This window comes from Mytilus galloprovincialis, chromosome 9 (assembly GCF_965363235.1).
Source record: "Mytilus galloprovincialis chromosome 9, xbMytGall1.hap1.1, whole genome shotgun sequence".
NCBI classification, from domain to species: domain Eukaryota; kingdom Metazoa; phylum Mollusca; class Bivalvia; order Mytilida; family Mytilidae; genus Mytilus; species Mytilus galloprovincialis.
The window spans coordinates 52145577-52164219 of record NC_134846.1 but is presented as its reverse complement, the minus strand read 5'-3'; the positions used below and the strand labels follow the sequence as shown (position 1 = coordinate 52164219).

The 18643-nt window shown below is 31.2% G+C and overlaps 1 protein-coding gene across 1 annotated transcript in view; it reads left to right on the top strand.

Moving 5' to 3' along the window:
• LOC143045253 (polycystin family receptor for egg jelly-like) overlaps positions 1 to 18643 on the top strand; it is an 88185-nt gene that overhangs the window by 737 nt on the left and 68805 nt on the right. The window contains exons 2-5 of the mRNA XM_076217630.1: positions 106 to 165; positions 3579 to 3638; positions 14687 to 14817; positions 16354 to 17048. Of these exons, the coding sequence (XP_076073745.1) occupies positions 106 to 165; positions 3579 to 3638; positions 14687 to 14817; positions 16354 to 17048 (946 nt within the window). The remainder of the gene's footprint in view (positions 1 to 105; positions 166 to 3578; positions 3639 to 14686; positions 14818 to 16353; positions 17049 to 18643) is intronic.

The following is an 18643-nucleotide window of genomic DNA, read 5'->3' as shown; positions in this document are numbered from 1 at the left end:
GTCTGACAAATAGAATTTTTAAAACTAGGATGATCTGAGGTCAATACTTGTGAGACATATTGAGAACGCGCATAATAATTAAACACTTGTTTCCCTATATTTTAGATACATCAAGTGTTACAACAGTGGAAAGATTGTCAACATCACCTTCATCACAAAGTGACGGTATGTCTTATTTTATAAAGGCTTATTTGAAATTTTTAAATATGCTTGGTAGTCACACAAGGCTCAATATGCACACAGGCCTTATCTTTAATATAACAAGAATTAATCGATATGTTGTAAGCTATCAGAACTGGTACCGCCTTTCATTACTGTGGTATACATAGTGCCCTTCGGGGCTCCAAATCAATTCGGTACTTGGTGACACCTGGAAAGAGCAATAAAACAATTGATATATGTATCTGCCAAAATAGTGTGATGGGGAAAAATTGAAAAAGATGCGTGTATGCGAAAATTGTGTAGATATGCATGTGATACATGTAATATTTTGAAAATGTTTTGATGACGGATGAAGAGCATCAGGTGGTACTATACAAAGAACCATATTCTTCTACAAGGTGAAATACCACCATTAAATTTACCCTATTACTCTGTGTTAAATTTGCACTTTTCACACACTTGTGCAGAATTTATCTTTGTTTCAAATAAGGTCCTACTTGACACGAGTAAAGTTTTATCCTGTCGAGTACTATAGACAATTTTTCACATAACATGTCATTGCATTTAAGAAAAATAACCATCACTGGAAGTAAACCAATCAAATGTTCACCTGTTTTTTACCTGTGTAAAAGCTTTAGTAACCATGTAACCTCAAGTTTCCAAAATATTCTATAGAAACACCAAATATATTAAAGAATGGTGCTTTGAAACATCCAAGATATATGTTTATGACCCAGAATGTGTTACTGCAATGCAACGTAGGATTAATTTCCTACAACTGTCAAATTCAAAAGAATATTATTTTTTTTCTAGACTCTGTTTTGTATGCAACCGGATGTGACGTAGTACAAATTTTTGGTATTAAATCTACAATGATATACAAAGGAGATTGCACACAGTCCATTCTATTATATGTATCAAATTTTAAAAAATGAAGGTCACCTGAAGTCATTTGTCATTTTGTATACCAGTCTTGTTTTTGTATGTGCCTGTACCAAGTCAGGAGCCTGTAATTCAGTGGTTGTCATTTGTTTGTGTGTTACATATTTGTTTTTCGTTCATTTTTTTTTATATAAATAAGGCAGTTAGTTTTCTCGTTTGAATTTTTTTACATTGTCTTATCGGGGCCTTTTATAGCTGACTATGCGGTATGGGCTTTGTTCATTGTTTAAGGCCGTATAGTGACCTATAGTTGTTAATGTCTGTGTCATTTTGGTCTCTTGTGGACAGTTGTCTCATTGGCAATCATACCACATCTTCTTTTTGATATATTGTACATGTTAAACAAGAATATTCCATCTTGTCAGTGATGTCTGCGTTGGTATACAAAGGTATACCAGACGACACTGTCTCTGCATTGCTGAACAAAGTGTATTAAACATGTTCGACAGTATGTAAAAATGTACACAGAAGATAGGCCTAATGTTTGGTTTTTGTTAGTTTAAGGAATGCATTCTTGAATACCAATTTAAGACTATTTATATATCTTTTCTTAGACATTTTTGTTCAACTTCCTTGAACTCCGATAAAAAAAAAGATACGATAATGTCAATATTTGGCGACAAATAAAAAAAATGTGTTTTTTATGCACATTACGCCTGAAAAAATCCATATTTATATCTGAAACGTACACTTTTTTAATGCTAGGAAAACCTGATGTCCATTCTTCAGGGATATTTTGAGAACGTGCGAAACACTTAATCACTTGTTTTCCCTATATTTTAGATACAACAATTTTTACAACAAATGAAATGTGGTCAACGTCAACCTCATCACAAATTGACGGTATGTTCAATTTCATAAATGCGAAAATTTTGTAGATATGCATGTGATACATGTAATATTTTGAAAATGTTTTAATGACAGATGAAAAGCATCAGACGGTACTATACAAAGAACCGTATTCTTCTACAAGGTGTAATACTACCATTGAATTTACCTTATTAGTTTTTTGTTAAATTTGCACTTTTCAAAAAATAGTGAAGAATTGTTCTTCGTTTCAAATAAAGAAATACTTGGCATGAGTAAAGTTTTATTCAGCCCAGTATTATAGACAAACTTTCACATACAGTTTCAATGTATATAAGAAATAAAAACATCACTGGAAGTTAACCAATCAAATGTTTCCCTCTTTTTTACCTGTGTACAAGCTTTAGTAACCATGTAACCTCAAGTTTCCAAAATATTCTATAGAAACACCAAATAAAAAAATAATGATGATTTGAAACACCCAAGATATATGTTTATGACCCAGAATGTGTTACTGCAATGATTAATTATATGATTGTATGATTAATTGTCTCTGCAAAGTGTATTTGACATGTTCGACAATATCTTAAAGTGTACACAGAAGATATATCTAATGTTTTGTGTTTTAAGGGATGTATTATTGCATACCAATTTTATACTATTTTTAAATCTTTGTAATGTGTTTGTGTGTTTGTTATTGACTTAACGCCGGAAAAACATAATTAGATTTGAAACGTACACTTTTTTATTGCTAGGAAAAACTGACGTCCATTTTTAAGGGATATTTGAGAACGTGCGTAACAATTAATTTTTTCCCTATATTTTAGACACAACAATGTTTACAACAAATGAAAGGTGGTCAACGTCAACCTCATCACAAATTGACGGTATGTTCAATTTCATAAAAGCTGAATTGAAATTAAAAAACTGTTTTGTAGTCACATAAGACTAAATATACACACAACCCTCATCTTTAATATAAAATTAGTTTTCTCGAAATTGGGTTAGCTATCAGTGTTATCCTTTCATCACTGCGGTATACAGTATGCCCTTTGACGCTTGAACTTATTTTGGTACTTTTTGAAAATTGGTAGGAGCAAAAAAGAATTGATATATGCATCTATCAAAATGGTGTTTTGCGGAGAAACTGAAAAGATACGTACATGCAACAATGTTCTACATATACACGTAATTATTTTAAAAACATGATGACTGATGAAAATAATCAGATGGTACTATACATAAGACCACATTCTTCTTCAATGATATAGAAAGGAGGTTACCTACAGGCCATTCTGTTATACTTTTCAAATTTAACAAATGTATACGTAGATGACCTAAAGTCATTTTGTTATACCTGACCTGTACTCGTCAAACAAAGGATATTCCATGTGATCAGTGAGGTCAGTGTTGTGAACAAAGGGTATTCAAATATGTTCCACAATATTTTTTTCAACTCCCTTTAACTCGGATTAAAAAAATATGATATATCAATATTTGGCGACAAAAAAAAACCCAAAAGTATGTTTGTCATGCACATGACGTTAGAAAAACATAATTATGTCTGACAAATAGAATTTTTAAAACTAGGATGATCTGAGGTCAATACTTTTGAGACATATTGAGAACGCGCATAATAATTAAACACTTGTTTCCCGATATTTTAGATACATCAAGTGTTACAACAGTGGAAAGATTGTCAACATCACCTTCATCACAAAGTGACGGTATGTCTTATTTTATAAAGGCTTATTTGAAATTTTTAAATATGCTTGGTAGTCACACAAGGCTCAATATGCACACAGGCCTTATCTTTAGTATAACAAGAATTAATCGATATGTTGTAAGCTATCAGAACTGGTACCGCCTTTCATTTCTGTGGTATACATAGTGCCCTTCGGGGCTCCAAATCAATTCGGTACTTGGTGACACTTGGAAAGAGCAATAAAACAATTGATATATGTATCTGCCAAAATAGTGTGATGGGGAAAAATTGAAAAAGATGCGTGTATGCGAAAATTGTGTAGATATGCATGTGATACATGTAATATTTTGAAAATGTTTTGATGACGGATGAAGAGCATCAGGTGGTACTATACAAAGAACCATATTCTTCTACAAGGTGAAATACCACCATTGAATTTACCCTATTAGTCTTTGTTAAATTTGCACTTTTCACACACTTGTGCAGAATTTATCTTTGTTTCAAATAAGGAAGTACTTTGCACGAGTAAAGTTTTATCCTGTCGAGTACTATAGACAATTTTTCACATAACATGTCATTGCATTTAAGAAAAATAACCATCACTGGAAGTAAACCAATCAAATGTTCACCTGTTTTGTACCTGTGTAAAAGCTTTAGTAACCATGTAACCTCAAGTTTCCAAAGTATTCTATAGAAACACCAAATATATTAAAGAATGGTGCTTTGAAACATCCAACATATGTTTATAACAGGAATTTGTTACTGCAATGAAATTTAGGATTAATTTCCTACAACTATCAAATTCAAGAGAATATTTTTTTCTCGACTCTGTTTCGTATGAAACAGGATGTGACATAGTACGAATAGGAGGCATTAAACCTACAATAATATACAAACACTAGTAACCCGAATTTAACTTGATCGGACAAAAACGTGTTAACAGTATTTAAATGAGATTGATCGTTATTTGATAAAGATTGACAAAAATTAAAAATTATATTTAATTCATTTCAATTCATATCAATTCATTTTAACGCCAGTCAAATAGATTTCTCTGCAGTCGATCAATTGAAATCAAGTTAGTGGTCAGTTGGGTCAAACTAATAGGCCACGCCCCTGTTAAGCTATTTCAAACATGCATTAATTCGTTTTAAACATGGATGAGACCCGCGGACTTTTTACAGGTAAATCACTCAAGCAAAACGACCTCGATGTATATATCGTAAGTAACGTGTGGTACTTTGCAACTATTTACGAAACTTTATGTATTCCTGTATATTTACCGTTTCTCTTTTTTCTGTTTTACTATATTGTACTCGTAAATCAAATGTAGACACGGAAAACTACATAATTTGTGTACATAATTTAAATCGATGTGTCTTGAAGCAACATATATTCATTCTCTTGCTGTATATTGATATTTGGAAAAGCTTGTAATGAAAAACAAGATATTGTTGAATAATAAAATCGACGAAGATAATGTTGACGTTGAATATGATAAACAGAAAGGCATGCTCAAAATTCTAAATGAAGCAGCAGCCCACTGAACTTCTAAAACTGTGTTAAATTGTAATACCGGTCACTGGCCAAATCGGGCGTTAATTGTGGAAGAGAAACAAATATCAAACAAAAATATTGTTCTTACGACTCTGTAAAAAGATTATTGTGCTGTCATGCACCCTGACGTACTTGTAATAAATTCACATGTATTCTGTATATATGAGATAAATTTTAGTCTGCGATAAAGATGGGTAAGTTGATTTAAGTTTAACGACCTTGACAGGCTATTTGTTGGCATACTCTTACGTTTTTTAATGTTTTAAAAGAAAACATACATTTACGTTTTGGGCATTTAATATAAGTCTACTTTCCAAATTGAAATGATCATAAACATTGTTAAAAAACAGAAAATGGAAAAGAAACATTCTGCATTGTTGCTTTCATATAATTTTATTTCCTATATATTTGAGCGGAAATTTCTAAGTTAAAACTGATTGTAGTATAGATAAAATATTTCATCTAGGTGCTCTCGTTACATATTAAAATGAATTTCATTGGTCGGAACGTTTGCAAACTTTCAATCCAGGTGTTCTCATCGAGGTCCTCGTTCATGTTTCAAATCAATACACAATATGAAGTCCAGTTCGGCAAAAAGAAATCAAATTAAAACTCTACGATGTCCGATTAAACAAACAGAATTCAGAACAATAACACTTTTACGATTCTTCCAATCACAACAAAAATATCTATCTTTTTCTCCGATGAAAATCATTACTATTTATATCAGAACAAGTCAAAAGTTGCCGGAGCTTGATTTATGATGCATACGAAACTTTAATAAATAATAATCCGGTTTGTATTTTTCAAAATAACTTTTATATCCGATAAAAATCGAAAAATAAATTATCGATTTTTCAATTGATAACCAAGTTTAATAAAATCATATGTGTGTATAGCAAACATATTAACTTTGGCTTGAAAGACGTCTATTTAATTGTTTTCGACTCGCTCTGCTCGGTCGGAAAAATTGACAAGAATAAAATCCTAAGATTGAACGCGTTCGTTCAACAATCTTATTAAAACTAATATATATATTAATTTTCTCATACACATAAGTATTACGAAAATCAGAGATATACATTTTGATTAGATTAGTTCGTCTAATTTACAAATGTAGTGTTATCTGTAGTAAATTTACTGACTTCTTTAATAACGGATTTGAATAAGAATGTGTCCATACCACATACATGCCCCACTCGCACTATCATTTTCCATGTCTAGTGGACCGTGGAATTGAGGGTCAGAACTCTATATTTGGCATTGAAATTAAAAAGATCATATGATATAGAATATGTGTACTGAGTTTCAAAAAAATATATATCTGTACATTAACTTCACTTTCAAGTATAGAGATGTGATTTTTTTTCTGAGACAAGTGCTTATGACAATCCAAAAGAACTTGCAGTCATTCGATGTTCAGTACTTCAGTACTTTGGTTGTTTGAAAACGAGGTAAATATACCCTGCCACATTCGGTATGTGTTTTTGTTAGACCTTTTTTTTCCTTCTGTTTTGTATTGATCTCATACGTTAAGCCCTTTTCCACTGATTTGTATAGTTTGTTCTTATGCTGTGCTGTAACAAAACTGTCCCGGCTGTTTACATGCATGTTAAACGCCATAATATATTTCATGTGCCTGCTCCAACTCAGGAGCATGTAGTTCAATGGTTTTCGTTTGTTGATGTCTTTTATATGTGTTTTTCGTAATTCATGTTGTTTTAAAATAGACTGTTATTTTTCTCAATTGAACTGTTTCATATTTTTCAATTCATGGACTATTGTAGCCGACAATACCGTATGTTTTTTCTCATTGTTGAAGATTATATGGTTGCCTAAAATATATAATTGCTTACATCCACTACATTTGAACTTTGTTGGATAGTTGACTCATTTGCATTAATACCAAATCTCCTTAATAAAAGTTGAGGGGTGTGTGTGTTTTTTTGGAAAATTTCAATGTTTTTCTCCTAGGTCACCCAGTTTGAATAGAATATTTTGACATTTTGCTGTACGTACTCTTGGATTTGAGTTAAGAGCCAACCAAAGCTCACGGCCTGTTGGTGGGTAGTTGATGACTATATGGTAAGCTCTGGATGTCTTTCTGAGTATTACATACGGTTATTTGATGATGTCTTCATGCCATGCATTGTCCCATTACTTTATATAGACAGCTTATCAGTCAACCTGATCTATCAAGTAGCTCTCCTCGCCTTTTGTATAGTCAGACGAAAAACAAGATATAAACTGACTTAGCTTGGTATATACATGTTTATTTAATATACTCATATAAATATAAAAAAGAAGATGTGGTATGATTGTCAATGAGACAACTCTCCACAAGAGACCAACATAACACAGAAATTATCAACTATAGGTCATCGTACGGCCTTCAACAATGAGCAAAGCCCATACCACATAGTCAGATATAAAAGGCCCCGAAATGACAATGTAAAACAATTCAAACAAGAAAACTAACTTATTTATGCACAAAAATTGAACGAAAAACAAAAATGTAACAAATAAACAAACAACAACCACTGAATTACAGGCTCCTGACTTGAGACAGGCACATACATTTTGAATGTGGCGAGGTTAAACATGTTAGCGGGATCCCATATTCAAGTCAAATTGATATTTTAAAACAACATAAAAGTTGAAAAGTGTAAAAAAAATAATATTTTAATAAATGTTGAAAATATTATTGTGTTTGTGAGTGGAAAACTACTTAAACTTGTAGAAATATTCAAAAGTAGCTCTCGCGTTTTTGTTCTGCGGCTACGTTAACGGAACATCAATCTAGTAATCGATCTTCATGACTATATGGCTTCAATATTTAATGGTATAAAATATCATATTCTGCTTGTCGTAGAATCAAAAAGACTTCAAGTTGGAATAGATCTTAAGAAGACTAAAGACCGTTCATGTGTGGTTTAGCAATTGTACATGCCCACGCAACCGACGTCCAGATATTGTTCGGAAGATGTTTTGAGAAGTTCCGATGCGACCGGACAAGTAAAATTAAACTGTTACAGTATATTACAGAACACAAAACTGACTATCTTTGCTGTAAATACAAGTTAAAAACCTGACATGGTTTACATTAAAGCTAAAAATCCCAAATCCCACGGCATCAAATAATTTATAAAAAAACATATGACCTTTAACATTGGAGGTCTAAACTAGCATTGACCCGTGTCCAGGTCCGAAATAGAAAATAAAGAGATGTGGAGTAAATGTACACGGGACAAAATCGCACACAATATATAGAAAAAATACAAAATATTAATGAACAGGGCTTTTATGCCTGTTCTTCATCTTGAAAAGAGCTGGAGGGTCTTTAACGAGGAACTAGACCATTGATCCTCATTATACAAAAGTAACATAGGTTAGTGCATCGGACTATACAAAAACATAAGTTCCTGGTTCGATCAACGTTCCGGTGAGAAAATTTCCAATCCACTTTTAATAAATATGTTTAAACTAACAATAGCCACACACTTGACTTTGTGGATTACATTATTTTTTTTCCTGCATCCTACATATGTCTTTTGATATTGTTCATACATGTAAATACTAAAAGTCTTACACTGTATCTATATATTTTGCTCCGAGACCAGAACATAATAAAATAGATAAATTAAAACTTGCGCTTTAGATTAAGAAAGGGTGTGAAAGATTTTGTATCATTTTTTCCAGTTCTTCTGGAGTCATTGAGCCCTTCCCTCGCCAACAATATATAGTTTGCTTTATTTGTAAAAGAGGCTAGTTACGCTACAATATTATCATCTTAGATTAACCTCTCCAAACTTAAAAGTAAAGATCACGTAAAGATCTTATTGTTTAGATTGATAAAGACTTTTGCATCCGTCGACATTATCTTCGATTATATACTTAGTATTGATCTGACAACCACTGTGCATGTATACTTTAACGACTTTTAAATGAATGACAAATGACAACATTGTCATTTTTTGAATGACAATTAAACTGTGTTGGAAAAATAACATAAATACACTTTCGTTTTTCGTTTTTTGTTTTTGTGAAATCAAAAATGAAAAATGAAAATACTTTTGTTTTTCGTTTTTTGTTTGTGAAATCAAAAATGAAAACACTTTTGTTTTTCATTTTAATTTTTAAGAAATCAAAAACGAAAAATGAAAACACTTTCGTTTTTCGTTTTGGTTTTTAAGAAATCAAAAACGAAAAATGAAAACACTTTCGTTTTTCATTTTGGTTTTGATGAAATCAAAAACGAAAAATGAAAACACTTTCGTTTTTTGTTTTTTGTTTTTGATATTTCAAAACGAAAAACGAATGGACGCAGATATACACGGACCACTTTCGTTTTTCGTTTTGGTTTTTAAGAAATCAAAAACGAAAAATGAAAACACTTTCGTTTTTCATTTTGGTTTTGATGAAATCAAAAACGAAAAATGAAAACACTTTCGTTTTTTGTTTTTTGTTTTTGATATTTCAAAACGAAAAACGAATGGACGCAGATATACACGGACCACTTTCGTTTTTCGTTTTGGTTTTTAAGAAATCAAAAACGAAAAATGAAAACACTTTCGTTTTTCATTTTGGTTTTGATGAAATCAAAAACGAAAAATGAAAACACTTTCGTTTTTTGTTTTTTGTTTTTGATATTTCAAAACGAAAAACGAATGGACGCAGATATACACGGACCACTTTCGTTTTTCGTTTTGGTTTTTAAGAAATCAAAAACGAAAAATGAAAACACTTTCGTTTTTCATTTTGGTTTTGATGAAATCAAAAACGAAAAATGAAAACACTTTCGTTTTTTGTTTTTTGTTTTTGATATTTCATAACGAAAAACGAATGGACGCAGATATACACGGACCACTTTCGTTTTTCGTTTTGGTTTTTAAGAAATCAAAAACGAAAAATGAAAACACTTTCGTTTTTCATTTTGGTTTTGATGAAATCAAAAACGAAAAATGAAAACACTTTCGTTTTTTGTTTTTTGTTTTTGATATTTCAAAACGAAAAACGAATGGACGCAGATATACACGGACCACTTTCGTTTTTCGTTTTGGTTTTTAAGAAATCAAAAACGAAAAATGAAAACACTTTCGTTTTTCATTTTGGTTTTGATGAAATCAAAAACGAAAAATGAAAACACTTTCGTTTTTTGTTTTTTGTTTTTGATATTTCAAAACGAAAAACGAATGGACGCAGATATACACGGACCAACCTGACTATAGAGCAGACAAAAGAGGAAGGCCTATATTACGGGTCTTCAATGTAGCGAGAAACTCATGCGTATACATGTACATACATGCATTATTGTATGCACATGCTTAAACTTATAGATGCATATATATACTTGTACAAGTCCAAGATTGTGTTATAAAGTATTTCTTATAAAAATACAGGAACATTTTAATGCTAATCCAAACGCACAGGTGTCAATATCTGCAAATCTTCCGATTGATACAAGTTGTCATTCAAAAAAAGTGAAATTATAGTGTATTTTATGGATGAATAGATAAATTTATTTTAAAGAATTACAATCCCTTAAAAAGGAGGCACCATCATATATACTTATAAAACAGCTCAAATTCAAATCACTGAAGAGACATGTATTTTCGAAATGCGCATCTGGTGCAAGAAAATTGGTACCGTTAATTTTATTCTATATTAACCAGTGACCCGTGTACTAATTTTTAGGAAAAGGGATAGAAAAAGTATGAAACAAAAATAACCGGAAACTATATTTTCAAAATGCACTGCATAATTTAAACCGCTTTAAGGTGTTTCATTTTATTTTATGTTTGTGCGTATACGAAAAAATGATAGCAAGTTAAACTTCAATGTTCATGACTTACAAGTATTATATTTCTTGTAAAATTGATAGATGAGCGTTTTTCACAAATACCGAACATACGAATATAGCGTAAACGTCAATAAATGGACAAGCAACCCAACGAGAAAAATATAATTTCAGAGGCATCTACATGTACATGTATAACTAGTTTTGAGTTAGAGAAATCATTCAACATTTTCAATGCCATGCATACGATTTATTTCAGATTTGTGCGTTTTTTCGATTTACGAATAAGTCAATAAGATACAAAAAAGTAATTGAAGCAAAAAAAAAAAAGATACATGAAATAACGAATTAACAAAAGTTTACAAATACATACCTAGGTGCTTTTAATAAAACAACATTTATTTTTTATATTATTATAATTTTATGTTTATGTACCCGATATGGAGTTCTTCTGAAATTAAAAATCACTTGAATGGGTATTTCTGGTGTATATACATGTATAACACGTGATACCTACATGTACAATATACGGAAATGACACGGCTGGGTATTGTAAAGTTACTGAAGGTAGATTACTGGCAGGTGTATATCCCCGGGCGAAAAAATTACTGATTTGTGAAAACGGTTAGGTGTAATTTGTCATATTGTAAAACGTTTGAATAGCGCTCATCTCTTCTGTTTTATAATATTAATTGCGCCAATAAATGGAACTTGACACATTCCCCATTTCCATTCTCAATTTTATTAATTGTGTCATATTTACCTCGAAACTATTGCCCAAACTATTAACATATTTACACGTACATGTAACATTAGAATACTTACTTCAACTGTTAAATAACTTTATAATTACTAAAATTCGAAATTATATACTTCTCCTTCCGTATGCCATGTTTTTGTGTCAATTCTATCTTTCCATCAGGTCCATTGTGCACTTTTTTGTCAGTCTAAGTGCACTAAGGAGGCCCTTTCAGTTTGCGAATTCTGAACCTACATGTAAATACCAAAAAGGACCTCCTCAGTGCTCTAAGAAGAAACATTTGAAAACAAGTGTATAATATTTGATATTTGCACAATTAAATGATTGTTTTATTGGCGCAAATGAATGTTGCAGTTTTTATGATTAAGTGATACAAAAAAAAAAAAGAATTCGCGTAATTAACTTGTGGCGCAAATTAATTCTTTTTTAGCCAAACTGGATATCGGCCTTCAAAACATTGTGTATACACAAACAAAGCAATATTTATCTTTTACGCAGTCTAGCCAGAGAATAAAGGTTTTTGCAATTTGTGTAGGATTTTAATTTTAGAATGCAACGAACAAGTAAGAAGATCGTTATGCACGATGAAAGGGAAAAATTTGGTGCGTCGATAAAAATTTCATGGATGCACTTGATAATTGTAAAATTTCAAGTCTTTAAATAACATCCATTTGTAGAACTGATTATTTCGATCCTTCAAATATATGTAGAATAATAATAAAGAAATATATTATTGAGTCTCTTTCATATAAATACTGTAGATTTGTATTTGATCATCGATTGCAAACATAATGTTCAGTGAGAAATATTTCATGTATTCGTACAGAGAACAAATCAACTTCTTTCAGAATACAATTGATTGGTTATTGAAGTGAATGATTTGCGACAGAATAAGTGAAACTTGGCCAGCAGCTTACCTCTAAAATAAAGAAATATAAAAAAAGATAGAGTTAATTCTGTATTTTACTCATACTGCACTTAAGCACTTTTTACAGTCAATACCGAAAATATGAAATACATCGATTTAAATTATGTACACAATGAATAATTTCTGTGTAGTTTTCCGTGTCTACATTTACATACGAGTACAATATAGTAAACTGTATAATTTGTGTATGTATTTGATCCTATGAGCTGTATATTAATTTTCTTACGGAATAAAGAATTATTATAGTTAAAAAGAAAAAAGAGAAACGGTAAATATACAGGAATACATAAAGTTTTGTAAATAGTTGCAAAGGACCACACGTAACTTACATGCCACGAGTTTTCATAGAACTTGGCAATTTTTGAAACGCATGTTTATATGCGATAAAGATCTAGTGCATTTGAGCAAATTAAAATCATGTTATATAATTATCTATCTATTTTATTTTCAACAAATTCACAAGTTTTGCATTTTTAAACCGCGTGTGCATATATATTTTAATGTTTTTATTTTAATTCCTTATATATATATATATGAACATGTCACGTGTATTATTCGGGCGCCCTATTATTCATTCGCTTGTTTAAATTGTGAAACATGTGACTTTACTAAGACTGTACGCATTTAAAGTTTGAAACAAAAAACTGCAATTGGCGCAAATTGATTCTGCCCAAACGATAGATACATCGAGGTCGTTTCGCTTAAGTGATTTACCTGTAAAAAGTCCGGGTCTCATCCATGTTTAAAACGAATTAATGCATGTTTGAAATAGCTTAACAGGGGCGTGGCCTATTAGTTTGACGCAACTAACCACTAACTTGATTTCAATTGATCGACTGCAGAGAAATCTATTTGACTGGCGTTAAAATGAATTGATATGAATTGAAATGAATTAAATATAATTTTTAATTTTTGTCAATCTTTATCAAATAACGATCAATCTCATTTAAATAGCGTTAACACGTTTTTGTCCGATCAAGTTAAATTCGGGTTACTAGTGAAAGAAGGATGCACACAGTCCATTCTGTTATATTTATCAAATTTTAAAAATGAAAATCACCTGAAGTCATTTGGTATACCAGTCCTGTACATGTTAAACAAGAATATTCCATCTGGTCATTCATGTCAAAAGTAAACCAGAGGACTCTGTCTCTGCATTGGTTAACAAAGTGTTTTAAACTTGTTCGACAGTATGTTAAAATGTACAAGGAAGATAGGCCTAATGTGTTTTTTTTTGTATTTAAGGAATGCATTATTGAATACTAATTTCAAACTATTTATATATCTTTTCTTAGAATTTTTGTTTTCAACTCCCTTGAACTCGGATTTAAAAAAAAAAGATAGGCTCATATCAATATTTGGCTACAAAAAAGTATGTTTGTCATACACAGGACGTCAGAAAAACATAATTATCTATCTGACATGTATAATTTTTCAATACTAGGATGATTTAAGGTCAATACTTTTGAGACATATTGAGAACGTGCATAATAATTAAACACTTGTTTACTCCATATGTTAGATACAACAAGTTTTACAACAGTGGAAAGGTTGTCAACATCACCTTCATCGCAAAGGGAAGGTAGGTTCGATTTCAAATATTCTGCTTTTAATTTAAATACTGTTTTGTAGTCGCACAAGACTAAATATGCAGATAAGCCTTATCTTTAGTATGAAATGAATTTCTTCGAAGTTGATTTAGTTATCAAAACTGATCCCAACTTTCATCACTACAGTACATATTCTTCCGTTCAGGGCTTAATCTCATTTCAGTACTTTGTTTCAATGGAAATGAGCAATAACACAATCGATATAATATGCATCTACCAAGTACTAGTAGTGTTATGCGTCGAAACTGAAAAGCTGCTTACCAATTATTTAGAAAATTGAAACGGAAAGACCTTCAATTGTTCCATGAACAATTAGTTTTAATTCTTTTTATAAATATATTCTTCCTTGCAACAATATGATTGTACATGTAGCATACTCTTCTTTTAATCAACTTTGTTGCATCAAACTATGTTGTAGGTACCGATTTTGGATATACTACAACGTCCGTTTATATGGAGTCTGACTGTTTTGAAATCAAAACTCTATTCGGTACTAATCATAAAGATGAAAACGATCCATTACTCATGCTGATAACTAATGATAATACGGTATGTTTAATTCATCTATATTCGCATTTAGTTAGGATCAGATAAAGGTTAATATATTTTTATTCTAAATTATACGGTATGACTAACCAGCCAAAAAAAGGTCCGGGTCTGCAGAAAAGTACTAAATGTTTGGAATTCAATTTGTTTTTTGATTGTTGGAAGAGAAAACAATATTATTAAGTTATTAGTCCCCCACCAAAAAAGGGAGTTCAAGTGAAAAAAAGACATGCCACATGTATAAATTCTTTGAATGTAATATCTGTCCCAAAAAGCGATAACCTGCAAATAATACAAATTTTCAAATTTAAATATTTCATTCATATATAATACATTATTTATCGTTGAAAACATTTTCTCTAATGTTTAAGTAATCAATGATCATTAATCATCTTTCAATTGTTATCGAGTCATTTAAATCAGACTTGACCTCGGTAATCCATTGTGTCCAATATTAAAATTTGAGAAGCAATGTTTAAACGGTTCTTAAGTTATTGAAACAGCTGGTATCAACAGATACCCCCTCCACCCACTAACCTGTTCACCGTACAAACTAGAATTCATGAACGCATTATAGTGTTTGACTATTATTAAAAACTGGTGTGACTGTTCACCCATGAATTATTTCACGCAGTCAAGGGCTTGAATCCCACAAGTTTTTTAAACCTTATAGAATTTTGCTTACAGAATTTCGCAATAATTTCCCAGTAAGTACGTTTTTATGCATAACATTAGAATTTCATTGATTGCATGTGACACTTTAATATTCTCCGCTTTTGATACTAAAGGGGTCTTATGTTTTCCGGTCTGTTCACCCGTCCGTCTGTTTGTATCCCTTTAACTCTATCGTCGCGTATTAGGTTCAATCTTTGAATTACGGTAGGTTAAAGTTTTTGTTTATGATAGCTTGTGACCTAAATTCATGTTCACTTAAAAAGTGAACTGTTTAATTTATATGCGAAAATAGGGTTTCGACCCAGATTTCATGGTTCATTGTATATTGAAATGTAATATAAGTGTTGTACGAACAAAAAATGACATCGGTTTCCTATGGACACATAATTTTGTTTTGTAAATATTATTGAAATGACATGTCAGGAAAGCTATACAAATATAGAGTTGCAATTATTCAATCATATAATATACTGACATCATTTTCAATGATTTAATATATCGTCATTATAATGAAATGACATAGCAACTAAGTATGACCCCGATTAGAATCCTTTAAATATGCTCGTTTTAAAGTATTGTATGTTATCTAACATAAGGCAATATAATAAAAAAAAAAAAATCATGTAGCTCTTGGGCTCAATTTGTTGAAATCGGCTTTAAAGATTTCCCTGTTAGAGGATGGCTGGAAATACAGTAGAAGTTGTAAACTTCACTGGATGGATGGATCTTGATAATCAATTAAACAAATAGCCTTTTGACTACTGTAGAATATGTTTTTTTGTCGAAATAATATCATTGCTTTTAAAAAGTTGAAAGCAAATACTTATTGTAGGACCAACTGTATTAAATTTTTTGTGCTTTTAGATAACAAGCAAAGTTGTTGTAGCACTGATCTGTCAAAACAGTCATAGGGACTACAACTGGGATTTATGGCGAAAACTCCAAAATGGTACATATATTAAAGACAAATATTTTGCCAATCCAGGAAATCAGCCAAAATCTGCTGCAATCTCCTTTGGAAAAGAGTCAATACCAGAGGGAAACTATTCGCTTCGAATGGTTGTTAATCTGACAGATTCTGGCCAATTTTTGGAGGACCAAATTTACATTGAATATAGATTACCGCCGATAATTACAAGTATTCAAGGAGGCTCAGTTAGATACATTAGCAAATATAACGATTTGGTTATAGATGCTGGTCCTGTAACATATGATAAAGTTCAAAAATACAAAAGTGTACCTTTTAACTATGAATGGTGTTGTCGCAAAGGTCTTAACCAGTCACAAGTGGACACAGTTCTTGGGAAATTTGGGTTACCGGGAGCTCCAGACATTATAACCCTTGGAACAAGTTGCAATGAATCTTCATGGGGAGCAAAATGGACAATACCATCAGAAAACCTTAGTTTAGATACGTGGTATTTGTTACATGTAAAAACCAAGAAAATAACAAACATAAAGGATAAAAACTTATTAGGAAGTGCAGACACTATCAGATCAGCAACTGCTCTTCAAGCTGTAAAAGTGCAAATTGGGCACGCCCCGACGATTAACATACTGTAAGTATTAAAGGTTATATTAGAAGGTCTATATGCCATTTTGTGTTGGTTTTTTTTTTATAGTGGTTAAGATTATAATACAACGTTAACTGCTGTACCCCAATTTGTGACATTTTTACCTATTATGTCTGTTTGTTTTGCTTACACATCTTTGTTAATTTAATGGAATTATATGCGACAGTCATACAAGTGAGAGGTTTAGCTTGCTATAATACATGGTTTGATATCCACCGTTGTCTACACAAGGAAATGTCTGTACTAAGTCACTAATATGACAGTTGTTTTCCATTCGTTTGGTGAGCTTTTACTTTTGCCATTTGATGAGGGACTTAGTCATTTTTTCGTTTTGAATTTTCCTTGCAGTTCGGTATATTTGTTATTTTACTGTTTGGTACATATAAAATTTCACGACTCAATTTCGCTTTCAGTTGTTCTGTGGTCTTCATAATTTGTAATAATTTGTTATGAAAATAATTTAAAAAAAAAGAAATATATGAGGTATAATTACCAATTACACAATCATCCAACAGAGACCAAAGAACGTGGATTTTAGCAACTATAGGTCACTGTTTGCCTTTCGACAAATGAGCAAAATCCTTAGCATATACAAGTAGTAAACTATGAAAGGCCCGACATGAGGAAATCTGAAAAACTAATCAAATGAATTAACCAACAACCTCATTTACGTTAAAAAAAAAACTAATAATCTAAAACAAATACGACAAACAACAACCAACAACACTGAATTACAGGATCTTAATTGACATTAAATAGACACATAAAGAATGTGGTGGATTTGAATATGTGTCTCAGCGCTCAACATTTACTACGGACAATGGTATAACAGCGCAACATCCGACCAAACTGTTGTGAAGGCTTGACTCATCTATTCGAAGTGCAATAAAACAAAAACAATGAATAAGAAGACAAAACAAAAAAGACACAAAGTACACAATCTAAGAATATTGGAACTATTTTAAAGCTAATTACAATGAAGAAAAATCATGTTTACACAGAATTATATATCAATCAGTTACTGTACACAACCAGCAGATTTAATGTACATCCGTCATAAACAATCTGAGAAAATCAGAATATTGTACTATCCCGAATACACTTGTAAGTGCAATGTATAAATAAGAATATGGGACCATACGTCCACATAATTATTTAGGAATGCATAGTTATTTATTAATTTATCAAAGACATCATAAATGTTGGTACCAATAAAGAAAATATTTCAAAATTTTCACTTCAGTGTTAAATTGATAACCTTAAATAATAAGTTTATTTAATAGGATCAACAAATTAGTATGGATAGACTAAAATTTTCGTATAAAACAAAAATTGTTTTCCTGTTGCTTTTAAAGTATAACCAAACTTCTAATTAAAAATTAAATCGTTGTACTTTTAAAGGAGTCTTTTTTTAAACGATTTTAAATAATGTGTTGCAATGAAACCCATGGCATACTTATTTATCAGTTATACCTACATTAGTTTCATTGAAGTCATAGATATCACTATAGTAACAGACAAAACGCGCAAGATAAAAGAAACAATGTTAATGAAAGCGTTACACTTTTCCTACACGAGAT